Raw genomic sequence first — 27,781 nt, forward strand, 5'->3', positions numbered from 1 at the left:
ACCCTTCCTGTTGGCGAATATTTCAGCGATCACGAGCATTTGGCCTCTGATCTTTGGGTAAACGTTCTCCAAGGCGCCCTTCACGACATACGACAACACAGTCACAGAGCAGATACTGATAGCCAAGTTCCGCACACATGAGGACAGCCTCAACCGGGATCTTGGGTCCATGTCACTATGTGTAACCCCTATGACTTGCCTGAACTTGCAACATCTTAATTACTGTCCTGTTTGGAGATAATACACATCTCTTTAACCTATGCTAAATGTTTTTTCCACTCACATAGTCTGCACCTTTAAGACTTGAATAGCAGATTACCTGTAAAGACTTGCATTCTAATCAGTATTCTGTAAACTGTGTGTGCCTTTATATGCCCTGTTTGTGATCAGAACTCTCCAATTGCCTGACAAAGGAACAGCGTTCCAAAAGCCTGTGGTGTTTACTATCAAATAAACCTGTTGGACTTTAACTGGTGTTGTGAGAGTTCTTACTGTGTTTACCCCAGTCCAATGCCAGCAACTCCACATCATGGGCACTCGGACCCAGTAAGTACCCAATGGGGATGGTGGGTTATGATGGAGTTAGGTGGGCACTAGGACCCAGTGAGTTCCCAATTGGGGGAGGGGGGGGTCTCTGAGGGAACGGCATGGGCACTAGGACCCAATGAGTACCCAATGTGGGGCGTTAATGATTGAGCAAGGTGGGCACTAGGACCCAATGAGTTCCCAATTGTGGGAGGGGGTCTATGAGGGAATTAGGTGGGCACTAGGACCCAGTGAATTCCCTGTCTGTTGATCAGCTGCTGTTTATCGGATTGAGTTGAAATCGAACTCGGGGAAATGGAATTTGGCTGAAGGTAAATCCAATAGCGAGTAAAAGGTCTTACATAGAGATATAAATATGAGCCAGCCGTCACCCTCCTCCCTTTCCCCGGCTTACCGGTGACCGTCGTCCCGCTGCGCGTTCTGAATTGTCGGCGCCATGGTCCCCACACCGCGCGAAGCCTGCTGGGAGCTGGAGGCTGCTGGGAACTACAGTTCCCACACTGCATCACGCCGCTTCCAACCGCCCATACGTCAACCCGAGGTGGGAGGATCAGCCATTGGGGCTGCTGACTCCACCCACGGCAGACTCCGCCCCCTCACTGATCCCGCCCCTGGCAGACTCCGCTCCCTCACTGACTGATCCTTCAGCACTGACCCCACCCCCGCAGCGCTAACCCCGCCCCCGGAAGACTCCGCCCCCTCATTGATCCCGCCCCCTCACTGACTGAGTCTTCAGCCGCGGCACTGATCGCGTCCCGACAGTGCTAACCCCACCCCTCCCGCAGCACTGGCCCCGCCCCCGCAGCGCTAACCCCGCTCCCCGCGGCACTGACCCCGCCCCCCGCAGCGCGAACCCCGCCTCCCTGTGCACTGACTCCGCCCCCTCACTGATTGAGTCTTCAGCCGCGGCACTGACACCGCCCCACAGTGGTAACCCCGCCCCCCCGCGGCACTGACCCGCCCCCCACTGCGCTGACCCCGACCCACGCTGCACTGACCCTGACACAATAGTGCTAAACCCCGCCCCCTGCGGCACTGACCCCGCCCCCGTAGCGCTGATCCCGCCTCCCAGTGCACTGATTCCGCCCCTCACTGACTGAGTCTTCAGCCGCGGCTTCAGCCAGTGCTCTAACCCCGCCCCTCGCGGCACTGACCCCGCCCCTACAGTGCTAATCCCGCCCCCCCGCTGCACTGACCCCGCCCCCGCTGCATTGGCCCCGCCCTTCGCTGCACTGACCCCGCCTCTCGCTGCACTGACTGCAACCCCAATAGTGTTAACCCCGCCCCCTGCGGCGCTGGCCCCGCCCCCAACTCTAACCCCACCCCCTGCATAGACTCCGCCCCCTCACTGATGGGTGGGCGATGGCCTCGTGGTATTATCACTGGACTATGAATCCAGAAACCCAGCTAATGTTCTGGGGTCCTGGGTTCGAATCCCGCCACGGTCGAGGGTGGAATTTGAATTTAATGAAAAATATCTGGAATTAAGAATGTATTGATGACCATGAAACCATTGTGGGAAAAACCCATCTAGTTGGCCAATATCCTTTAGGGAAGGAAATCTGCCATCCTCACCTGGTCTGGCCTACATGTGACTCCAGAGCCACAGCAATGTGGTTGACTCTCAACTGCCCTCGGGCCCGCTAGGGATGGTCAATAAATGTTGGCCAGCCAGCGACCCCCATGTCCCATGAAAGGCAACCTATAGTCTGGGGGCCTACCCATGGCCCATCTGGGTTCTGAGTGCGGGCCCCACCAGACAATGTTGTCCGTTTCCCAGCCGCAGGGTTGCCACATTCCACTGATTTCCATCCGTTGTGACTGAACATGTCAAGCAAGAGCGAGAGAAGTAAAGGGTGTGCTGACTGCCCACAACACTGACTTTATAAGCCACGCGCTCCTTCTATGACCAAAGTGTCAATGGTTCTTTTGTTCATAACAATTGAAGTTAACAGTTTTATTAAGTTATGAGCAATTAAGCATTGTTTTATAACTTGTTAAGAAATACCCGGCATGTATTAAATATATTTAATCTTATTCATGGAGTCACGGTGATGAACAAGCCCAGTTTCAATCTTGTGGGCCAGTGAGATGAGGGAGGGTCACTCATGCAGCCTGCACACAACTCACCTCAGTTGTCCATCGCTGATCTACAGGAAGTGCTTCTTACTCAGGTTTATTATCACAGTGGTTAGCACTGCCGCTTCACAGCTCCAGAGAACAAAGAATAAAAGCAGCCCGGGAAACAGGCCCTTCAGCCCAACGAGCTGGGTTCAATTCCGACTTTGAGTGACTGCGTGGAGTTTGCACGTTCTCTCCATGTCTGCGTGGGTTTCCTGTGGGTGCTCTGGTTTCCTCCCATGGTTAGGTGAATTAGCCATGGGAAATGTGTGGGGTTGTGGGAATGGGGTGGGTGAGAGTGCCCGGATGGGATACTCTGTCACAGAATCTCTAAATACAGAAGGAAGCCATTCAGTGTCGGGATTCTATGATTTGCTTATTCCAAAGGGATGAAGCTCCAGTTTCAGACTGAGGGGCTATAAGAGGCTATCTTATATTAAGTCGATCTTTCTCTACATCCTAGCTGTGACTGTATCACTGCATTCTATCACATCACCCTCTCGTTCCCTTCTCTCTGAACAGTATGTATAGCATGCAAGAAACAATACCTTCCACTGTATCCCATACATGCAACAATAATAAATCTAATCAAATCAAAATACAAGTTCTTCCTCTCTCTCTCTCTTTCTCCATGCTCTTCCTAGCACAGGTCAAACCTGTTATTCCCATTTCCCACAGCTGCCTCTCTGAGTGGGACTGTATTTGCACCAAGTTGGGTTCCGTGCGCTCGGTAGAGATGCCCAAACTCCTGTCTTGTTGGACCCTGGGAGCCAAAGATGAGAGGAACCTTCAGTCTCTTCAGTGAATGAAAGATTAATAAGTGTCTGTGGGGAGGAAATCAGGGTTAACTTTCATGTTGATGAACTTTTCTCAACAAAATTGGAAAAAAGTTGAGTTAAAAGAACAGCATCATTCATGATCTCCAGACATCTTCAAAGCAGTTCACAGACAATGAAATAATTTTGAGGTGTAGTCAGCTACTGCCGCGGTGTAGAATACCTGAGAGACACACACAGTAAACAGAGTCTGATCACCATCAGATCATATGTTTTTTTATGTTGATTGAAGGATAAATATTGGCCTGGACAATGGGGAGGATTATATAGAGATACAATTGCACTAGAAGAGGTGCCAAGCAGATTCAACATGATGTTGAATAAGTGGTTCACGGCACAAGGGACCCGGGTTTGGTTCTGCCCTCGGGTAAAAGTTAAATGTTAACGTTTATTTATTAGTCACAAGTAAGGCTTACATTAACACTGCAATGACGTTACTGTGAAAATCCCCTAGTTGCCACACTCCGGTGCCTGTTTGGGTACACCGAGGGGGAATTTTAGCATGGCCAATGCATCTAACTAGCACGTCTCTCCAGGAGGGAAACCGGAGCACCCGGAGGAAACCCACGCAGACATGGGGAGAATGTACAAATTCCATGGACAGTGACCCAATCCGGGAATCGAACCGGGTCCCTGGTGCTGTGAGGCAGCAGCACTAATCATTGTGCCGCCATGTGGGTTACTGTTTGAGTAGAGTCTGCACATTCTCCCTGTGTCGGCGTGGGTTTCCTCTGGGTGCTCTGGCTTCCTCCCAGAGTCCAAAGATGTGAAGGTTAGGTGGATTGGCCATGCTAAGTTGCCCCTTAGTCTCCAAAGATGTGTAGGTTAGGTGGATTGGCCATGCTAAATTGCCCCTTAGTCTCCAAAGATGTGTAGGTTAGGGGGATTGGCCATGCTAAATTGTCCCTTAGTGTCCAAAGATGTGCAGGTTAGGTGGATTGGGCAGTGAAGAAGGCTTTTGGCATGCTGGTGTTCATCAGTCAGGGCATTGAGTATGGAAGTTGGGAAGTTAAGTTGCAGTTGTACAGGACGCTGGTGAGGCCGCACCTGGAGTATTGTGTTCAGGTTTGGTCACCTTGGAAAGATTATATTAAACTGGAGAGAGTGAGGAAGAGATTTACAAGGATGTTGCCAGTACTCAAGGGACTGAGGTATAGGGAGAGATTGGACAGACTAGGACTTTTCTCTTTGGAGTGTAGGAGACTGAAGGGTGATCTTATAGAGGTGTATAAGATCATGAGAGGCACAGATAGGGTCTTTTTCCCAGGGTTGGGGAATCAAGACCTAGAGGGCATAAGTTAAGAGCAGAAAGTATTAATGGGAGCCTGAGGAGGTTTTTACACAGAGGGCGATACGTATGTGGAATGAGTTGCTGGGGGAAATCGTTGAGGCAGGGACATGGACCACATTTAAAAGGCATTTGGACAGATACACGGATACTGATGGACGACAGAGCTCAGAAAGTCTGATTTGCTCCATGTAATATCAAGAAGTGACTGAAGGCACTGGATCCTGCTATGGGCCCGGCCAACAGTGAACTTGTTCATACGTTCATAAGGTATAGGAGCAGAAGTAGGCCGTTCGGCCCATCGAGTCCGCTCCACCATTCGATCATGGCTGATAGGCTCCTCGTTCCCATTTTCCAACCTTCTCCCCATAACCCTTCAACCCATTAAAAATCTGTCTACCTCCTCCTTAAATTTCCTCACTGTCCCAGCATCCACTGCACTTTGGGGCAGCGAATTCCACAGGTTCACAACCCTTTGGGAGAAGTAGTTTCTCCTCAACCCTGCTTTAAATTTGCTACCCCTTATCCTAAGATGATGACCTCTCGTCCCAGAATGCCCCACAAGAGGAAGTATCCGCTCCACGTCTATTTTATCCGTACCTTTTATCATCTCGTACACCTCAATTTGATCTCCCCTCATTCTTCTAAGTTCTAGAGAGTATGGGCCTAAACTGTTCAATCTCTCTTACAACGAACCCCTCATCTCTGGAATCAATCGAGTGAACCTCCTCGAGGTGTTGGCCAGGTCATAATAATATACTTCTATTTATTGGAACTGCCTCCAATGCCATTACATCTTTCCTCAAAGGGACCCAAAATTGTGCACAATACTCCAGGTGCAGCCTCACCAATGCCTTGTCTAGTGGCAACAATACTTCCTTACCTTAATATTCTATTCCTTTACCTATCAATGCCAACACTCCATTCACTTTCTTTATTATTTGCTACTAGTTTTCTGTGACTCAGAACAAGGACACCCAGATCCCTCTGCACCCAAGCACTCCAAAGTCCTTCCCCATTTAGTAATAATAAGTCGCCTTGCCATTTTTTGCGACCAAAACGCATGACCTCACACTTGTGCTCCGGAACTAGCCATGGCCCCCGCGCCAAGCTGTTCCAGTCTAGCTACAGCACTGGGATCCAATGAACAATGTAGACAATTGCCCAAAAAAAAGCAGGAAAAAAATATTCAATCAAGGCCCTATCTCTCGAACAAAGTGTTGTTGGAAAGTGCTATCAAATGGCATCTACTCACTGATACTCAGTCTGGCTTCTGCCAGGAACACTCAGTTCCAGACTTTATTATAGCCTTGGTGCAAACAAGGACAGAAAAGCTGAACTCAGGGGGTGAGGTGAGAGTGATTGTCCTCGACTGCAAGGCAGCATTAGACCAAGTAGCGCACCAGAAATCCCAAGTCGAAGTTACTGGGAAGTGGGTGAAATTCTCCAATGACCAAGGTCGGAGGTTAAACCCTCAGCTTTCTGTCCAACCTTGGCAGTCCAGCTGTCAATCAAACTGGGCCGTGCCCCCACTTCCAGCCCCTCCCCCAGTCCAGCTGTCAATCAAGGCGTTGGCCAGGTCATAAGAACATAGTTTTATTCATTCGTGAGATGTGGGCACCATGAGATTTGTCATCTGCAATCCATGGAATCCCTACAGTGCAGAAGGGATTGAGCCTGCACTGGCAACGATCCCACCCAGGCCCGGATGAAGGAATGATATATGTACAAATCAGGATTGTGTTTAATTTTGGACTTTGGGGAGTTAAGAGGTATTGCCAGCCTCCGAGATGCTCGAGTAGCCACATCACTGCAGGGGCTCCTCAGGGTAATCTCCGAGGCCCAGTCTTCAGCTGCTTCGTCAATGACTGTCCCTCTTTTTAATGAGGTTAGAAATGGGATTGTTCGTCGATGATTGCACCAATGTTCAGTGCCATTCAGATATGGAAACAGTCAGTGCCCAAATGCAGCAAGACCGGCACAATATCCAGGCTTGGGCTGATAAGTAGCCAGGAACATTCATGCCACACGAGTGCCAGGCAATAATCAACAAGAGAGAATCTAATCGACTCCACATGGTATTTAACCATCACTGAATCAACATGGAGGCGGGGGGGGGCGGAAACTGAGCTGCAGCAGTGATGACAGAACCAGGTTCCCCCACCCAATGCAGCACCCACCTCCTTGGCACACATCACCCCCTATGCAGCCCTGAGTCCAAACCTCCCTCTACAAACCCCTCACCCTGAGAAGCCCCGAACCCACTGCCAGCCCCTCCCCCATTCCAGCACCTCCCCCACTCCAGCTGTCAATCAAACTGAGCCCCTCCCTAGTCATAGCCCCTCCCCCTCATGAGCTGCCAATCACACCCAGACCCTCCACTGTCACTCACTCCTAGCCCCTCCCTCCAGCTGTCAATCACTCCGACCCTCTCCCTGTCAATCACCCCAGCCCTTTCCCCAGTCAACACCCAGCCCCCCCCCTGTCAATCACACCAGCCCCTCGCCTTGTCAATCACCCCTAGCCCCACCTCCCTGTCAATCACACCCAGCCCCTCCCCATCAATCAATCCCAGCCCCTCCCCCTCCAATCACTCCCAGTTCCACCCCCTGTCAATCACTTCTAGCCCCTCCCATCAATCACACCCAGCCCCTCCCCCCCAGTCACACCCAGCCCCTCCCCATCAGTCACACCCAGCCCCTCCCCGTGTAAATCACATCTAGCCCCGCCCCTTGTCAATCACCCCCTAGCCCCGCCCTCTCCCTGTCAATTATACCCAGTCACGCCCCCTCCTCCAGCCGTCAATCACTCCCAGCCCCCGCCCCCACCTCCCCGTTTCACTGCGGTTGCGCGGCCGGATGTAGGTGACGCCATCACGCCGGGTTGACGCCGCCGTCCGCCGGCCGGAGGAAACGGAGCCGGGAGCGGCCCCGACCGCCCGGAGCGCGCCGCTCGCACCCGGACCGTTACCCCCCCCACCGCCGCCTCCCCCGCCGTCCAGAGCGCGCCGCTCGCTCACGGGCAACCTCGGAGAGCGCGCACAACCCGCGGCTGGAGGCGCATCCCCGGAGCCGCTTCCCGGCATCGCCGGCAGGTAGGAGTGAACCGGGGGGGCGGGGCCTGAGCCTTAACCAGCAGGGTAGGTTGCAGATGATAAGCGGCAGGTTAGGTTGCAGATAAGCAGCAGCAGGTTAGGTTGTAGAGACGGCAGCAGGTTAGGTTGTAGCTGCATCATCAGCAGCAGGTTAGGTTGCAGATAAGCAGCAGCAGGTTAGGTTGTAGCTGCATCATCATCAGCAGCAGGTTAGGTTGTAGATAAGCAGGAGCAGGTTAGGTTGTAGACACAGCAGCAGCAGCAGCAGCAGGTTAGGTTGTAGACACGGCAGCAGGTTAGGTTGTAGATACAGCAGCAGAAGTAGGCCATTCAGCCCATCGAATCTGCTGTGCCTTTCACTGTTATTATGAATGATCTGTTGTGATGATCCTCATCTCCACTTTGCCACCTTATCCCCTCGGTTCCCTTACTGATTAACAACCTGCCTGTCTCAGCCTTGGACAAACCGCCCCAGCCTCCACCCCCCCCCCACCTCCGTGGGAAAGAATTCCCCAGATCCACCCCCCTCGGAGAGGGGAAACTCCTCCTCGTCGCTGTCTTCAATGGGAGACCCCCCTCACTCTGAGGTGATGCCCTCTGGTCCCAGACTCTCCCCCACGGGGAAACAACCTCTCATCGTTGACCCTGTCAAACAGGGAGCCGATGGCCCACTGGGATTATCGCTAGACCATTAATCCAGAAACTCAACTGATGTCCTGGGGACCCGGGTTCGAATCCCGCCACAGCAGAGGGTGGAATTTGAATTCAATAAAAATAATCTGGGATTAAGAATCTACTGATGACCATGGTTGGAAAAACCCATCTGGTTCACTAATATCCTTTAGGGAAGGAAATCTGCTGGCCTACATGTGACTCCAGAGCCACAGCAATGTGGTTGACTCTGAAATGCCCTCAGGAATGGGCAATAAATGCTGGCCCAGCCAGCGACGCCCATGTCCCACAACTTAATAAAAATAAAACCCCTACCTGAGAATCCAATATGTCTCAATAAGGTCGCCTCTCATTCTTCTAAACTCCAATGACTACAGGCTCAACCTCTCCTCATAAGAAACTCCATCCGTTCCCGGCATCAACCTAGTCAACCTTTTCTGGACTGCCTCCAGTATATCTTTGCTTCAATAAGGGACCAACAGTGTTCCAGATGTGATCTAACTAAGGACCTTGCTTAGTTTTAGCAAGACTTCACTACATTTACACTCCATTCCCTTTGAAATAAAAGCGAACATTTTATTTGCCTTCCCTATTAGCTGCTGTACCTACACGCTAGCTTTTTGTGATTTATGATTCAAATTCTTATGTTCTTAAAATCCCTCTGAGGTGCAACTTTCTGCAGTCTTTCTCCATTTAAATAATATTCAGCTCCTTTATTCTTAACCACCAAAGTGCATCATTTCACATTAAATTTCAGCTGCTAGGTTTTTTTGCCCACTCATTTAACCTGCCCATATCCCTCTTTGTCTCATTCTCTCCACTTGCCTTCCCACCTGTTTTTGTGCCATCCGCAAGCTTGGCAACAGCACATTCACTTCCCTCGCCCGAGCCATTCACACCAGAGGGTCAGATTGAGAAATATCCAACCCCCCCCCCCCTTTCCTGTCCCGTTCCCCCACCAGCAGGTTAGATTCACAGGTATTGTCTCTGCCAACAGGTTGAAAGGAACCTGCCCTCCCACCCACTCACCAAATGGTTAAGCTGAGATGTGCCCCCCTCTGCCCCCCCCCCACCCACCAGCAGGTTAAGTTTAGAGGTATCTCCCCAACTCCTCCCCTCCCCCCACCCACTCCTCCCCTCCCTCCAACCCACTCCTCCCCTCGCCCCATCCACTCCTCCCCTCCCCCCACCCACTCCTCCTCTTCCCCCACCACTCCTCCCCTACCCCCAACCCACTCCTCCCCTCCCTCCCCACCCACTCCTCCTCTCCCTCCCCACCCACTCCTCCCTCCCTCCCCACCCACTCCTCCCCTCCCCCACCCACTCCTCCCCTCCCCCCAACCCACTCCTCCCCTCACCCCACCCACTCCTCCCCTCCCCCAACCCACTCCTCCCCTCCCCAACCCACTCCTCCCCTCGCCCCACCCACTCCTCCCCCCCCCCCCCACCTCCCCCAGTCATTAAAATAATGATTGAGACAAATGTAAATTCAGATTTAGCACAGACCAAAGTAATTGATTGGGGGAAATAAAACACAGTAAGAAGCCTGACAACACCAGGTTTAAGTCTAATCGATTTATTTGATAGTAAACGCACAAGCTTTTGAGGTTTCCCTCTTCGTCAGGTGAATGGAGAGTTCTGGCCTCTCACCTGAAGAAGAGGGAAACCTCGAAAGCTAGTGAGTTTACCATCAAATAAATCGATTGGACTTAAACCTGGTGTTGTCGGACTTCTTACTGTGTTTACCCCAGTCCAACGCCGGCATCTCCTCATCATGACTGCTGTCGGAAATAAAACGGGCAGTTTTGAGTCAGCCAGAAAGTGACTGGAGCAGAGAAACCTCCCTAACAGCACGGCGGGTGTACCTACGCCGCATGGACCGCAGCGGGTTCAAGAAGGCAGCTCACCACCATCTTCTCAGGGGGGCAGTTAGGGATGGGCAATAAATGCTGGTCCGGCCGGCCACACCCAGGAGAAAAATAAAACAAAAACTGGGGGGGGGGGGGGGGGGGGGAATGTATTGACAAAGAGGTGGAGGTGGAAAAAAGAAAGAAAGAACAAAGAACAACCCAGCACGGGAAACAGGCCCTTCGGCCCAACGAGCCCGCGCCGCCGCATCACCCTACACCTATTCTACCCTGCATGTCTACGAATGGGACCCTACTCAGTCAGATTCAGGGAAGAAATAGTGTCAATTTGGTGGAAACCAATTAGCCTAAGAGCACATCTTTGGGGTGTGGGAGGAAACCCACGCAACCACAGGGAGAATGCGCAAACTCCCACAGACACAGGCCCAAATCCATGTATCTGCACAGCTAGCAGTGCTAGTCACTGAGCTGTTGCGGCGCCCGTCTATCGGTCCAGGATCAAGCACACACACCGACATGAAGTACTAGGCCACTCCTGGACTTCCAAGAGCAGCCCACGCACGACCCGCCGTGTGCATGCCCCTCGCTTGACACAAGGTGGACCTCCACCTGTGGAATAAAGACAAAAAATATTAATCATACAGCCTGCCCTTCCGGTGTCTCCCGAGGTTTAACCCTATTTAATAGCCCCTACCATATCCCTCCATTCTCGTTTCACTCATGTGCCTATCTAACTGCATCTTAAACGAGTCCAACGTTCCTGCCTCCACCACCCTACTCGGTAGCGCATTCCAGACCCCCACAACTCTCTGTGTAAAGAACCTTCCTCTTACCTCCAAATTATACCTCCCCCCCTCACCCTTAAGTGATGACCTCTTGTGTTCGTACCCAGTCTAGGGAGCAGTCTCTCACTATTAACTCTATCTATTCCCTTCAGTATCTTATATACCTCTATCATGTCCCCTCTCACTCTCCTTCTTTCCAAGGAGAATAGCCCCAGTCTCCTCAGTCTCTCCTCGTAACCCAGTCCCCCCATGCCAGGCGACATCCTGGTAAACCTCCTCTGCACCCTTTCCAGAGACTCCACGTCCTTCCGGTAATAAGGTGACCAGAACTGGTAATAAGGTGTTATCAGATCACGATCGGAGGAATATTCAGCAGCTGGGGTGTTCCGGCTGTTCACACCAGCGGGATTCTCTGGTGCCGCTGCAGCTTAAAAGTGAGAACTGAATGGTCCCCCTTCCTGGCCGGAAGGGGGTGAACTCCCGGAGAGCTCCGGCAAGTCTCTGCTTCAAGGGAACGAGAGCGGACGAGCGAGGAGCGATTCGCCGTGAATAGAAACGCGAGCTGGCAGGAGGGTTAAGCAGGTGTGAGCCTGGCGTAAGCTGATAACGGTGAACGAATGTCAGGAAACAACGGGGACGTGTTTGCACAGTTAGTGTGTGTCGGAGGCTCAGAGGAAACACCATGTCTCGGGGGGGAGGGGGGGGGGGGGTAGGAATCACTGGGGAAATCTCCCATGCTCGATCAAAGGCGAATGTGTCGCTTCTTATTTATTTCCTCTTTTTAAAGTTGTGTTCGGGGAACAAAAAGGGTCAGAGGTTCATCTGGGGCTGGAGAGGCACTTTGGCCCACCGAGTTTGCAGCAATATCTACCACTGTGGCATCGGTGCACAGTGCTCAGCACCGCTGCCTCACAGCGCCAGGGAACCGGGTTCGATTCCCGGTCTCGGGTCACTGCCTGTGCAGAGTCTGCACATTCTCCCCGTGTCTGCATGGGTTTCCTCCGGGTGCTCCAGTTTCCTCCCACAGTCTGAAAGACGTGCCGGTTAGGGTGCTAAATTCTTCCTCAGTGTACCCAGACAGGTGTGGCGACTAGGGGATTTTCACAGTAACTTCATTGCAGTGTTAATGTGAGCCTACTTGTGACAAATAAATAAAACTTGAACTGAAGTCGCACTCATCCCATTTTCCTGCACTTGTCCCTAAATCCTTGAATGTTGCATTTCATCCAAATATTTGTTTAAAGGTTGTAAGGTTTCCGGCCTCCACTGCCTTCCCAGGCAGCACGTTCCAGATTCCCGCCACTCTCTGAGTGAGAATAAATTCTCAAATCCCCCCTGAATCTCCTTCCCCTCACCCTAAAACTATTCCCCCTCGTGATATGGTCCAAGTGCAGGTCAGTGGGACTAGGCAAAAAATGGGTGGGCACAGACAAGAAGGGCCAAAAGGCCTGTTTCTGAGCTGTAATGTTCTACAATTCTATGGATTGACTCCTTAACCAAGGGGAACAGCTGCTCCCTGCTCACCCTGTCCGTACCCCTCCTAATCTTACACACCTCGACCTTCTCTGTCCCCCCCCCCCACCTCAGCCTTCTCTGCTCCAAGGAAAACGACCCAGGCTTATCCAATCTCCCTTTGTAGCTCGAATGCTCCATCCCAGGTGACATCCTCCTGGTGAACCTGCTCTGTATCCTCTCTGGGTGAGGCAGTGTCGCTGATGAATCTTTGCTCTGACTGTTGTATTTTTTTCTCAGCAGCGTGCGATGTGTTCCAGGGCTGGACGGGTGGGATTGTCCCATTAGGACAGCTCCCCGTGCCTCATGGTCACAAGCAACCCCCTCTCTTTGAGCGTCCTCATTGAACCATAGAAGATAGGAGCAGGAGGAGGCCATTCTGCCCTTCGAGCCTGTTCTGATATATGTCACAATCATGGCTGATCGCCCAACTCAATAGAATCATAGAACCCTACAGTGCAGAAAGAGACCCTTCGGCCCATCGAGTCTGCACCGAACACAATCCCACCCAGGCCCTACCCCCATATCCCTACATATTCTAGCCACTAATCCCTCTAACCTACACATCCCTGGACCCTAAGGGCAATCTCTTAGCATGGCCAATCAACCTAACCCGCACATCTTTGGACTGTGGGAGGAAACCCACGCAGACACAAGGAGAATGTGCAAACTCCGCACAGACAGTGACCCAAGCCGGGAATCGAACCCAGGACCCTGGAGCTGTGAAGCAGCAGTGCTAACCCACCATGCTACCGTGCCGCCAATAGCCCAATCCTGCTTTGTCCCCATAAGCTTTGATCCCATTCGCCCCACATGCTATATCCAGCTGCCTCTTGAATACATTCAATGTTTTGGCATCAACTACTTCCTGTGGTAATGAATTCCACAGGCTCACCACTCTCTGGGTGAAGAACTGTCTCCTCACCTCTGTCCTAAATGGTCTACCCTGAATCCTCAGACTGTGACCACCTGCAAGGAGGACTCCTCTTCCTCCAAACTGACTGGAGTTGGCAGGATCACCCAGAGGAGGAGGCTGCCACCCTCACATAGCTGGCTATTGGCCTGGAGAGAAGTTGACATGATTTCTCAACGTGGCACAGTGATTAGCACTGCTGCCTCACCACTCCAAGGACCCAGGTTCGATTCCCGGCTTGGGTGACTGTGTAGAGTTTGCATGTTCTCCCTGTGTCTACGTGGGTTTCCTCCCACACTCCAAAGATTGGGTGGGTTGGGTGGATTGGCCATGCTAAATTGGCCCTTAGTGTCCAAAGATGTGTGGGTAAGGTGGATTGGCTATGCTAAATTGACCCTTAGTGTCCAAAGATGTGTGGGTAAGGTGGATTGGCCATGCTAAATTGCCCCTTATTGTCCAAAGATGTGCAGGTTAGGTGGATTGGCCATGCTAAATTGCTCCTTAGTGTCCAAAGATGTGCGGGTTAGGTGGATTGGCCATGCTAAATTGTCCCTTAGTGTCCAAAGATGTGTGGGTAAGGTGGATTGGCTATGCTAAATTGACCCTTAGTGTCCAAAGATGTGTGGGTAAGGTGGATTGGCCATGCTAAATTGCCCCTTATTGTCCAAAGATGTGCAGGTTAGGTGGATTGGCCATGCTAAATTGCTCCTTAGTGTCCAAAGATGTGCGGGTTAGGTGGATTGGCCATGCTAAATTGCCCCTTAGTGTCCAAAGATGTGCAGGTTAGGTGGATTGGCCATGCTAAATTGCCCCTTAGTGTCCAAAGATGTGCAGGTTAGGTGGATTGGCCATGCTAAATTGCCCCTTAGTGTCCAAAGATGTGCGGGTTAGGTGGATTGGCCATGCTAAATTGCCCCTTAGTGTCCAAAGATGTGCAGGTTAGGTGGATTGGCCATGCTAAATTGCCCCTTAGTGTCCAAAGATGTGCAGGTTAGGTGGATTGGCCATGCTAAATTGCCCCTTAGTGTCCAAAGATGTGCAGGTTAGGTGGATAAATAATTGGAATTATAGAGATAGAGCCTGAATGGGATGATTGTTGGTGCAGACTCGATGGGCTGAATGGCCTCTTTCTGCACTGTAGGGATTGTGTGATTCTGTCAGTGCAAAGCAAGGCTGAGGTTGCTGTGTGTTTGACGTGTGTGGAGGATGGAAGGACATTGGATTAATTGGGTGTGGTGCTCATTCACTGGACTGCTGGCAGTAGCTGGGGTTACTGATGTTGATGGTGTGGAGTTTAAACTCAGCTCGATACGAAACGGAATGGCAAGTCATCAAACCTTTCCATTGATTCAGAGCGAGGAGCCGCAAAGGGCACGGATTTCATGCTTAGAGAAGCATTGGGTTGAAGGGAAATCATATCTGACCCATCCTGAGCAAACGTTTTAGAATGCTGGAGCACCGAAGGAGGCTGTTCAGCCCATCTGATCTGCACCGACCACAATCCCACCCATAACCCCCCATGCATTTACCCCAGCTAGTCCCCATGACACCACAATTTGGCACGGCCAATCCAACTAACCCGCACTTCTCTGGACTGTGGGCGGAATCCGGAGGAAACCCACGCAGACATGGGGAGGATGTGCAAACTCCACGTAGACAGTGACCCGAGGCCGGGAATCGAAGTCACTGGCGCTGTGAGGCCACTGTGCTACTGTGCCGCCCCGTGGTAATTTGTTGAATTAACCGTGTGGTTTGATGAAGGGATTGTAGTAGATGTGGTACATATGAACCTTCAAAAGGCACTTGATAAAGGATCACACCACAGACTTATTTGGAAAAGAGAGGCGTTTGGGGTAGTATGAACTTGGTGTGAACTCGGGTCATTAACTGCCTAGGGAGGAGGACTCAGAAAGTAGTGACAAACAGATATTTCTCTGACCAGACTGCACGTCCCTGCATTAAGACCATTGGTTTCCCTTTTAGAACAAAGAACAAAGATATTGAACATATGGCCTTCCAGAGTCACAGCATTCACGTTGGTAATACGTCAGTGATATAGTATCATAGAACCTCTACAGTTCAGAAGGAGGCCACCCTGCCCATTGAGTCCGTACCAACCACAATCCCACCCAGGCCCTATTCCCGCAACCCCACACACACACACCCCCCCACCCCCCAACACCAAGGGCAACCCAACACAGCCAACCCACCCTACGCGCATATCTTTGGAGTGAGAGAGGAAACTGGAGCACCTGGAAGAAAACCCACGCAGACATGGGGAGAATGTGCAAACTCCACACAGACATAAGGCTGGAATTGAACCCATGTCCCTGGTGCTGTGAGGCAGCAGTGCTGACTACTGTGCCATTATGATGCCCAATTACTTAATGATTTATAACCCAGAGAGACTTCCACTTTGGGATATTTATTTTATCACTTTCATTTTCATGGAAATTCAAAAAAAAATGCTTGAATTCCAGTTCCATGGCTGAAACTGTCTCTTGTTGTGTTATACATAAGTGGCATAGCCTTCAACAAAGCTTCCTTGTGTGCTGTAAGTTTATAATTGACACTTGCATCTTCATCCATCCTCACAGCAGTGGAGACACTGGTATTATAGAGCATGGACAAACTACAGCGCAAACAGGCCCTTCAGCCCACAAGTTGCGCCGTTGATATCCATACCTACTGAGCTTTCCTATAACTATTAAGTCCTATGTACTCATCCAGAAGTCTCTTGAAAGACCCCATCGAATTTGCCTCCACCACCACCGATTCCACACACTCACCACCCTCTGAGTGAAAAACTTACCCCTGACATCTCCTCTGTACCTCCTCCCCAGCACCTTAAACCTGTATCCTCTCGTAGTGACCATTCAGCCCTGGGAAATAGCCTCTGAGAATCCACTCGATCTATACCTCTCAACATTTTATACACCTCTATCAGGTCACCTCTCATCCTTCATCTCTCTAAGGAGAAAAGACTGAGCTCTCTCAACCTATCCTCATAAGGCATGCCACCCAATCCAGGCAACATCCTTGTAAATCTCCTCTGCACCCTCTCAATGGCTTCCACATCCTTCCTGTAATGAGGCGACCAGAACTGAGCGCAGTACTCCAGGTGGGGTCTGACCAGGGTCTTATAATTCGACTATTAACCCAGAGACTCAGAGTAATGCTCTGAGGACCCAGGTTCAGCTTCCACCGCCGCAGATGGTGACATTTGAATTCAGTGAAAATCTGTTCACAGCAAAAGTTGGCGGAATCGAGAGGTTCACAGGAATCTTTGTCAAGATGCAATTCATGCGGTAGATTGACATTTACTGATGGTGTACGGAGAGAAATTGAGGGTTCTTAAACTTTGGGCAGAAAGGAATAACACCACTGGAGAGGCGATGGCTGAGTGGTATTATCGCTAGACTAGCAATCCAGAAACTCAGCGAATGTTCTGGGGGACCCGGGTTCGAATCCCGCCACGGCAGATGGGGGAATTTGAATTCAAATAAAAAAAAATCTGGAATTAAGAATCCACTGATGACCGTGAAACCATTGTCGGAAAAACCCATCTGGTTCACTCATGTCCCTTTAGGGAAGGTTTGTCCTACACGTGAGTCCAGAGCCACAGCAATGTGGTTGATTCTCAACTGCCCTCTGAAATGGCCGAGTGAGACCCTCAGTTCAAGGGCAATTAGGGATGGACAATAGATGCTGACCCAGCCAGCAACACCCACATCCCATAAGTGTTTAAAAAGCACAGTCAGAGGGTATCCCCAATTATAAAAATTCAAAAACTGTGCCTGAACAAGGTTAAAGAGGAGAGAGAGAGAGAGATTTGATTTGATTTATACGTGTATTAGTATACAGTGAAAAGAATATTTCTTGCACACTATACAAAGTATACCATTCATAGAGAAGGAAACGAGGGATGCAGAATGTAGGGTGTAGAGAAAGATTGTGGACAAGCTAAGAAGGCTGCTGGAAAAACAAGAGAATAATTTAGAAATTTTCTAAATCTCTGTTTTGGCCCCCGCTGGACCATTGTGTTCCGTTCTGGGCACCGCAGAGGTCTCAAGGTCTTAGAGAATGGTACCAGGGAGAAGAACCTTCAGTCATGTGGAGAAGCTGGAGTTCTTCTTCTCAAAGCAGATACTGACGATTCTGTGCCTTTAAGAAATGTAATTCTATCATGTTCCTGGTGAGGGGTATGTTTAAAATTCAGCTCTGGCTTACCTGGTGCCAATCTGTCTGCAAACCAGGCTGCTCCATGCTGAGGATACAGGAGGATAATTATTCCTAGCTAATGGGCTGTTTGTTTTAATCTGAGCTAATGCATTTTGTTAATTTTTGTTTTTTTTTCCCTGGGGTTTCAGAATAGTGTTTGATTAGGTTGATTGACAAGAGACAGAGTCATGTGAATAGGCAGAGTTAAGCTTACAGGGAAAAGCAGGATTTTTTTCTGTTGGATCCTGAAAAGAACAAGAAGAAATTTTCTCTCTCTCTCTCTTTCTCTTTTTCTCTGCAGGCTGCTGTTGGAGACTGTCAGAAGATAGATGTATCTCTGTTTCTCTTTCTCTCTGGAGGCTGCTGTTTGAGTGTCTGATGGGTGTCTCTGTATCTGTCTATAGGCTGCTGTTTGGGACTGTCACAAGATGGGTATCCCTGTCTCTCTCTCTCTGTCTGTCTGTCTCTCTCTCTCTGGAGGCTGCTGTTTGTATGTTAGAAGACAGGTATCTCTTTGTATCTCTCTCCAGGAGTGTTCAAAGGCTCGAGGACTGTTAACAAGTAAAAACAGACAAGCCTGTGTGTTGCTAACTGGTTTTGAAGAGGAGTTTAAGTCTATGAGCAATATTGCTTAAATTGGAACCAATACAGATAGCCTGGCAGTTAAGAATTGTATCTTGTCATGTTTAAGTATCTCATTGAACCATAGAATCCCTACAGTATAGAAGAGGCCATTCGGCCCGCTGAGTCTGCACCGACATTTCAGAGCATCTTGCTCAGGCCCTCTTCCCCGCCCTTCCCCTCACATCAATATTCTTATATTGTATCTAATTAAACAAGATTAACAATCAAATTTTATAATTTTTAAAAATAATTTTATAATTGTAGGGTGGCACGGTGGCAGAGAGGGCAGCAGGGTGGCACAGTGGTTAGCACTGCTGCCTCACAGTGCCAGGGACTGGGGTTCGATTCCTGGCCTCAGCTCACTGTCTGTGCGGAGTCTGCACGTTCTCCCCGTGTCTGCGTGGGTTTCTTCCAGGTGCTCCAGTTCCCTCCCACAGTCCGAAAGATGATTAGGTGGATTGGCCGTGCTAAAATTGCCCCTTAGTGTCAGGGGGGTTAACAGGGTAAATGCATGGGGTTATGGGGATAGGGCCTGGGTGAGATTGTGGCCGGTGCAGACTCGATGGGCCAAATGGCCTCCTTGTGCACTGTAGGGATTCTATAATTAATTGAATGCCCGAAGAGTCTTCTGTGCCTTGGTTCCCTTTGACAAAACGTTATTCATGGTATTGCTTTGGTATGTCTCTGTCTTGTAGATTTCATTGCTGTCAGTGAAGAGTTGGCACCCTGCTCGGGCGATAATGTTATGTGTTACTCCTGGTGCAGGAGTTGTGCTTGAGCTCGCCAGCTTTGTGTCACTTGCTGGGCAATGTTGTTGATGTTTCACCGCTGGTTCTGCTAATGTTATCTCGCTGGTTGTCGCTGCTACTATTTATGGTTGCTTCCGGTTCAGAGTGTCGGTCAAATGTAAACCCTGTTTCCTCCTCATTTTTCACCAGTGCCAACGAAGGATGAACTTGGAGTCTCGGCTCCAGCAACAACTCTCGCCAGTTTCTGTGATTAGACCCTGTACGCGTACAGTGTATCCTTTCTTCTTCCACTCAGGCTGGGACTGAGAAGCTTTGTTTAGAGCGTTGACCTCCTTCTCCCTGTGCATCAGTGAGTTCTTGTGTTATTTCCCCCTGGTCACCGGGAGGAAGCATCTTGCTTGGCAGAGTTGCCTCATCATTTCTTGCACTCAGTTCAAAGTTTATTTATTCGTGTCGCTAGTAGCTTTACATTAACGCTGCAATGAAGTTACTGTGAAATTCCCCCAGCCGTCACACTCCTGTTCGGGTACACTGAGGGAGAATTTAGCACGGCCAATGCACCCTAACCAGCACGTCTTTCGTTCTCTGGAATTCTCTGCCCGTTGAAGTGGTGGAGGCTACCTCGCTGAATATATTTAAGTCACGGGTAGGTAGGTTTCTGATAGACAGGGGAATTAAGGGTTATGGGGAGAAAGCGGGAAAGTGGAACTGATCCACTTCAGATCAGCCATGATCTTATTGAATGGCGGGGCAGGCTCGAAGGGCTAGATGGCCGACTCCTGCTCCTATTTCTTATGTTCTTAAGAAGGCAAATGGAATTTTGTCCTTCATTGCAAGAAGGATGGAGTTTAAAAACAGCGAGGTTATGTTGCAGCTGTATAAGGTGCTGGTGAGGCCACACCTGGAGCACTGTGTACGGTTTTGGTCTTGAGAAGGGATATCCTGGCACTGGAGGGGGTGCAGAGGAGATTCACTAGGGTGATTCTGGAGTTGAGAGGGTTGGCTTATGAGGAGAGACTGAGTAGACTGGGGCTATACCCGTTGGAATCCAGAAGAATGAGGGGAGATCTTATAGAAACATATAAGATTATGAAGGGAATAGGTAAGATAGAAGCAGGGAGATCGTTTCCACTAGCGGGTGAAACTAGAACTAGGGGGCATGGCCTCAAAATAAGGGGGAGCAGATTTAGGACTGAGTTGAGGAGGAACTTCTTCATCCAAAGGGTTGTGAATCTGTGGAGTTCCCTGCCCAGTGAAGCAGTTGAGGCTACCTCATTGCTTTTAAGACAAGGAGAAATAAATTTTTGAACAGTAAAGGAATTAAGGGTTATGGTGAACGGGCGGGTGAATGGACCTGAGTCCATGAAGAGATCAGCCACGATCTTATTGAATGGCAGAGCAGGCTCGAGGGGCCAGATGGTCTACTCCTGCTCCTAGTTCTTGTGTTCTTATTACCAGCAGCTGCCACGTCTCCCTGGTGGCAGTGTCGGGCAATGCACAGCCGACATCTCTGACTGGCTGCCAATTCCATCCCTGAGGTTCTCGGTCGCAGGGAGGTCCCGTTGCCGTAGAGTTGACAACCTAAACAGCATTTCATTCAGTGGACCTTCCAAAAGTAGGTGACAAATGTCGCTCGCTGGCTGCCCAGCCGATAGACTTGTTACCTTTTCTTTACTCGTTCGTGGGACCTGGGCATCGCGGGCTGGTCAGCATTTATTGCCCATTTCTAGATACCCGAGGCAGTCGAGAGTCAACCACGTTGCTGAGGCTCTGGAGTCGCATGTGTCATAGAATCATAGAATCCCTACCATACAGAAGGAGGCCATTTGGCCCATCGAGTCTGCAACAACCGCCATCCCACCCAGGCCCTATTCCCGTAACCCCCTCATATTTACCCTGCTAAACCCCCTGACACTAGGATTAACTTAGCACGGCCAATCCACCTAATCCACACATCTTTGAAGTGTGGGAGGAAACCGGAGCACCCCATGCAGACATGGGGAGAATGTGCAAAGTCCACACAAACAGGCCAGAATTGGACCCTGGTGCCTAGCGCTCTGGCAGCAGTACTAATCACTGGGCCACCGTGCCACCCACAAAGGGGCAGCATATGTTCTTATGTAAGGATGGCAGATTTCCTTCCCTAATGGACACTAGTGAACCAGATGGGTTTTTCCAACAATGGTTTCAGTAGATTCTTAATTCCAGATATTTTTTATTGAATTCAAATCCACCATCTGCCATGGTGGAATTTGAACCCAGGACATTAATTGGCCAATTCAGGAATAACCTACTTTAAATTCCACCCGTTATGTGAGCAGTGAGATAATTCCTGTCACTGAAGGACAGTTTTTAGCTGTAAAACTCTTTGAGGGGTGATCTTATAGAGGTCTATAAAAGAATGAGGGGCATAGATGGGTGGCACGGTAGCACAGTGGGGTAGCACTGCTGCTTCACAGCTCCAGCGACCCGGGTTCGATTCCCGGCTCGGGTCACCGTCTGTGTGGAGTGTGCACATTCTCCTCGTGTCTGCGTGGGTTTCCTCCGGGTGCTCCGGTTTCCTCCCAAAGATGTACAAGTGAGGTTGATTGGGCCGTGCTAAAAATTGTCCCTAGCGTAACGAGGTGCGTAGGTTCGCGGGATTAGTGGGTAAATATGTAGGGATATGGGGGTAGGGCCTGGGTGGGATTGTGGTCGGTACAGACTCGATGGGCTGAATGGCCTCTTTCTGTACTGTAGGATTTCTATGATTAGATAGTCAGTATCACTTCCCAAAGGTAGGGGAGTCTAAAACTAGAGGGCGTAAGTTTAAGGTGAGGGGGGAGAGATACAAAAATTGCCAAGAGGGGCAGTTTTTTCACAGAGTGTCTGGAACAAGCTGCCAGAGGTAGCAGTAGAGGTGGGTACAATTTTATCTTTTAAAAAGCATTTAGACAGTTCCGTGGGTCAGAGGGGCACAGAGGGATGTGGGCCAAATGCGGCCAACTGGAACTAGCAATTGGGGTTTTACAGAAAGGACGGCATGGACAAGTTGGGCTGAATGGCCTGTTTCCATGCTGTAAATCTCTATGAACCATTGGGGAAAGCTGCGAAGGGTTCCATCTCATTTCAAGTCTTTATTTTGACCCAGGTGAAAGGTCGGAGCATCAACCCCATGTTCCACTGTCCAATCAGCATCCAGAATGGATTTGAATCTTGGTCATAAAGGGAAAAAGGTAACAGTTATTTAAAGAAAAACTTTTTTTAATTTCCCCATTGAAGATCCATCGTATACAGAAGTTATTAAAAGTTAAGAAGAGCGACGTGGACTTGAAACATTGGCTCTATTCTCTCTCCACAGATGCTGCCAGACCTGCTGAGATTTTCCAGCATTTTCTGTTTTTAATTCGGATTTCCAGCACTCACGGTCTTTTGCTTTAATTAAAAATCTCATTCTGCGTGCATCGCCTGTGCTTGTATTTATAGTGGAATCTGCCAATGTAAACAGCACCTTGTAGTGACGTCTCCTGCTCACAGTGGCGTCTTCTCACCTCGGTTTCTGCCTCTGCAGCAGAGAAACTCTCACTTTACTTACAATCGTAGAATCCCAACTGTGCAGAAAAAGGCCATTCGGCCCATCAAGTGTGCACCAACTCTTACACAGGCCCTATCCGCGTAACCCTATCCCCGTAATCACATGTATTTTACCTCTCAAATCCCCCTAACCTATATCTTTGGACACTAAGGGGCAATTTAGCATGGCCAATCCATCTAACCTGCACATCTTGGACAACCAAGGGGCAATTTAGCATGGCCAACCCACCTAACCTGCACATCTTTGGACAATAAGGGGCAATTTCGCATGGCCAATCCACCTAACCTGCACATCTTTGGACACTAAGGGGCAATTTAGCATGGCCAATCCATCTAACCTGCACATCTTGGGACACTAAGGGGCAATTTAGCATGGCCAATCCACCTAACCTACACATCTTTGGACACTAAGGGACAATTTAGCATGGCCAATCCACCTAACCTGCACATCTTTGGACACTAAGAGGCAATTTAGCATGGCCAATCCACCTAACCTGCATATCTTTGGACACTAAAGGGCAATTTAGCATGGCCAATCCACCTAACCTGCACATCTTTGGACAGTAAGGGGCAATTTAGCATGGCCAATCCACCTAACCTGCACATCTTTGGACACTAAGGGACAATTTAGCATGGCCAATCCACCTAACCTGCACATCTTTGGACACTAAGAGGCAATTTAGCATGGCCAATCCACCCTAACCTACACATCTTTGGATACTAAGGGACAATTTAGCATGGCCAATCCACCTAACCTACACATCTTTGGACACTAAGGGACAATTTAGCATGGCCAATCCACCTAACCTGCACATCTTTGGACACTAAGAGGCAATTTAGCATGGCCAATCCACCTAACCTACACATCTTTGGACACTAAGGGACAATTTAGCATGGCCAATCCACCTAACCTGCACATCTTTGGACACTAAGGGACAATTTAGCATGGCCAATCCACCTAACCTGCACATCTTTGGACACTAAGGGACAATTTAGCATGGCCAATCCACCTAACCTGCACATCTTTGGACACTAAGGGACAATTTAGCATGGCCAATCCACCTAACCTGCACATCTTTGGACAGTAAGGGGCAATTTAGCATGGCCAATCCACCTAACCTGCACATCTTTGGACACTAAGGGGCAATTTAGCATGGCCAATCCACCTAACCTGCACATCTTTGGACTGTGGGAGGAAACCCAAGCAGACAGTATAGGGAAATGTGCAAATTCCACACAGTCACCTGGGGCTGGAATTGAATCCGGGTCCCTGATGCTGTGAGTCAGCTGTGCTAACCACCGTGCCACCCACTTCTTAAATAGTCATAGGTTTTGATTTTCAGCCACTTAAAAGCATTGTAGGAAAATAAGAACAGTGTGTCTGTGTTTAAAACAGAGATTGAATTACGCCTGGGCCTCTGATGCAATTATTTCCTTGTCCTCAACCTATAAATTACCTGAATCTCTGCTCAGTCTTAACTCCTGTGTACGGTGCCTGAGGGATTTTTATTTACCTTAATTGCCTGCAGCGCCGAGCGCACCGGCATAGTGTTAAAAACAAGAACAGCAGCAACATCCGCACATAGAAATCACACAGTGGCCAGAATTTTACCATCCTGCCCACCACAGGAATCGGAACGGGCTGGGGCGGACCACGGAAACGTCCGTTGACCCTGGGGGTGGGATTTTCTGGTTTCGGGACCAGCGAGGCTGTAAAATCCCGCCTTACTGTTTCTAACAAGGCTTCTAAAAGACATTACATTTTCAGCTTTGATAACAACAGCAGATAAAATATCCACAGTTCTGCGTGAAAAAACAGAATTTGCGAACCCCGAGACCTGAACCAGATTTCTGTCGTTTGCAAAATGATGCAATTGCGAGTAAGAGTTTCCAGCTCGGGGGTAGTAAGGCCACGTATCAATTTATAAACTTCAGCTCAATCAAACATCAGTCTTTTCCTGTCCAAAGATTGGACACCAGAATGATAGGGAGTGGGATAGCTTGATCTTAGGACTGGACATAGCTCGGCACAGCATTGAGGGCTGAAGGGCCTGTACTGTGCTGTAATGTTCTATCTCTCTGAAAGTGTGGATTCCAAGCTGTGTTGAAAGTTTATTTATTAGCGCCACAAGTAAGACTTACATTAACACTGCAATGAAGTTACTGTGAAATTGCCCTAGTCACCACATTCTGGTGCCTGTTTGGGTCAATGCACCTAATCAGCACGTCTTTCAGAACATGGGAGGAAACCGGAGGAAACCCACGCAGACATGGGGAGAACATGCAGACTCCGCACAGACAGTGACCCAAGCCGGGAATCGAACCTGGGTCCCTGTGAAGCAGCAGTGCTAACCACCGTGCCACCCCTTTTCAATAGTTGAGTGTGCTTAAGGTTGGTCATCGATACGATACAGTGAATTAGGATTATTATAGAGAACTGAACACTTTGCCACATTAAAGGTAAGTTGCCACTCATTGGAGCATTGCACCAGAGTTGAGTGTTCACTCTGGAGAAGTGCGTTCGAGAGCCCTGGATTATTCTTCTTAACTTCCAAATAAATTTTGATGTCATCTGCCTTCTTCAAAACTGTACAATGCTGAATCTGGCCATCAATGCCGTTAATATAAGCCACAAGTAAAAGAGATCCAAAGATTCTTCCTCGAGGGATGCCAGAATGTGTTGGATTTGATAACTGCCCATTAACAGTGACCACTTCCACACAGTCCAACAAAAATGATTTTATCCCCTAGTAAAGTTTGCCTTTAATCTCCAAAGAGAGTAACTTATTCAACAGTAATATGTGGCTCCGAATTAAAGATTTTTGAAAAATCCAAGTATATTGAGTTACACCATTGGCCTCTGTCAACTATAGCAGTCACATCTTCTAAAAATACGTTAACTGTGAGGCATACGGATCCCCAGGGATGATGCCAAACTGGTTGCCCCCATAATGTCTGCGTGGGTTTCCTCCGGATGCTCTGATTTCCTCCCACACTCAAAAGATGTGCAGGTTAGGTTGACTAGCCATTCTCAATTGTTCCTCTGCGTCCAAAAGATGTGCAGGTTCGGTGGATTGGCCTTGTTAAATTGCCCCTTAGTGTCCAGAGATGTGTAGGTTAGGTGAATTGGCCGTGGTAAATTGCCTCTTAGTGTCTAAAGATGTGTAGGTTAGATGGATTGGCCATGCTAAATTGCCCCTTAGTGTCCAAAGATATGCAGGTTGGATGGATTGGCATTGTTAAATTGTCCCTTAGTGTCCAAAGATGTGCAGGTTAGATGGATTGCCATGCTAACTATGTGGGGTTAAGGGGATAGGGCAGGGAGGGGAGGGGGAGGGCTTAGTTGGGATGCTATTTCAGAGCTTCAGTGCAGGCTCATGGAATCCCTACAGTGCAGAAGGAGGCCATTCAGCCCATTGAGTCTGCACCGAGTCTCCGACAGAGTATCTTACCTTGGCGAGGTTTGGGGATTTGGGAAATTGCTTTCGGGGTGTGGGGCCCTCTAGTTTCAGAGATGGGGGTTTAAGGTTGCGGTACAGGCTACGCTTGGTTTTGGGGTGTAAGCTCCTCTAGATTTGGGGAACATTTTGGGGTTCAGAGCCCTCTGGCTCTGGGACATGGCGATTTGGTTTTGGGACGTTGGACCTTCTCATTTAGAGTTGCAGGGGAATGATGTGAGAATTTGGCTTTGGCATGCGGTTGTACCTCTTGGCTTTGGCTTTAGCTCTCTCTCTCTCTCTCTCTCTCTATGACAGTCAGAAATAACCTCGATCTCTTTTGGTCCAGGTGTGCGTGCAGTTTCGGGATGGCAGGAGGATGTCGAGGGCCATCGAGCCCCTCAGTGCCCTCTCCCGCTGGTACCTGTACGCTATCCACGGTTACTTCTGCGAGGTGATGTTCACAGCCGCCTGGGAGTTTGTGGTCAACTTTAACTGGAAGTTCCCAGGAGTCACCAGCGTTTGGGCTCTTTTTATCTACGGCACGTCCATCTTGGTGGTGGAGCGGATGTACCTGTACCTCAAGGACCGATGTCCCGGTGTGGTGAGGTGCCTCATCTACACCCTCTGGACCTACGCCTGGGAGTTCTCGACCGGGCTGATGCTGCGCCAGTTCAACGCCTGCCCCTGGGACTACTCCCAGTTTGATTATGACTTCATGGGGCTGGTGACGCTGGAGTACGCCGTCCCCTGGTTCTGCGCTTCCTTCATCGTGGAGAAGCTGGTGATCAGGAACACCCTGCGTTTGCGCTTCGAGGAGAGCGGGGAGCCGCAGAGCCCGACCATCGCCCCGGCCATGCTGTGGGGCCAGCTGAAGCTGGGGAAAGATGAGTGAGGCGGCACCCCCCCCTCCCCACTCCTGCCCCGTCCCAAAGGCAGCCTGGGTACCGAGTCTCCTTCACATTCCCGGCCTTGGGAACAAACAGGACCTCAAACCCGCGAACAAACCGGTTATTTCTTTGCTTTGTTGCGATGGAGAGCAGCCTTTTTAACGCACTCCGGCACAGTGCAATCTGGTCTAAACGTACTGCCACATCACTCACTGAAGTATCCTAACTCTCAGCGAATGCACTGAGTGTAAGTATTTGTCCTCAGCGGCAGTGACTGAGGCTGAGACCTCACGGCAGCGGGGTGAGCTAGTATTTATAATTACTCCAAGACCCGGCAAAGCATCTGCACGTCCTGCTGTTTGATTATGTTGCCTGACTTGCTACCTATTGGAGGAGGGTGTGGGAATGATTGTGTGTGTTTGCGCGTAGGCCACACTCCCTGTTGCACCGTGAACCCACAGTGCGTCTTTTCAAAACGGCTTTTGCTGGTTTACCAAAGGAATGGGTCCAAATTAGACGCACCCGCGTTGTTCAGGATGGTGCAGAGCGATCAGGTCTGTCTGTGGAAAACACAAAAGTGTTATTATGGAAGCCACATTGTCTGTGTGTGTGTGTGTGTGTGTGTCTGTGTGTGTCTGTGTGTGTGTGTCTG

The 27,781-nt window shown here is 49.8% G+C and overlaps 2 protein-coding genes across 4 annotated transcripts in view; one reads left to right on the forward strand and one right to left on the reverse strand.

Annotated features, from left to right (window-relative positions):
• paf1 (PAF1 homolog, Paf1/RNA polymerase II complex component) overlaps positions 1-1,015 on the reverse strand; it is a 36,379-nt gene extending 35,364 nt beyond the window's left edge. The window contains exon 1 of the mRNA XM_080183885.1: positions 941-1,015. Coding sequence (XP_080040011.1) covers positions 941-984 — 44 coding nt within the window. The 5' untranslated portion in view covers positions 985-1,015. The remainder of the gene's footprint in view (positions 1-940) is intronic.
• On the forward strand, positions 815-27,781 carry LOC145339427 (transmembrane protein 229B-like). Of its 3 annotated transcripts, XM_080183887.1 has the most exons (4): positions 7,767-7,885; positions 19,419-19,578; positions 22,360-22,444; positions 26,589-27,781. In XM_080183887.1, exons 3-4 carry the CDS (start codon positions 22,412-22,414, stop codon positions 27,132-27,134), a joined length of 579 nt encoding a protein of 192 aa, XP_080040013.1. In that variant the 5' UTR covers positions 7,767-7,885; positions 19,419-19,578; positions 22,360-22,411; the 3' UTR covers positions 27,135-27,781. The 3 variants fall into 3 exon arrangements, with proteins under 3 accessions (XP_080040015.1, XP_080040013.1, XP_080040014.1); XM_080183889.1 differs by lacking the exons at positions 7,767-7,885; positions 19,419-19,578 and adding an exon at positions 815-857; XM_080183888.1 differs by lacking the exon at positions 19,419-19,578.

This window comes from Carcharhinus amblyrhynchos, unplaced genomic scaffold (assembly GCF_965287045.1).
Source record: "Carcharhinus amblyrhynchos unplaced genomic scaffold, sCarAmb.v2.hapA scaffold_459, whole genome shotgun sequence".
NCBI classification, from domain to species: domain Eukaryota; kingdom Metazoa; phylum Chordata; class Chondrichthyes; order Carcharhiniformes; family Carcharhinidae; genus Carcharhinus; species Carcharhinus amblyrhynchos.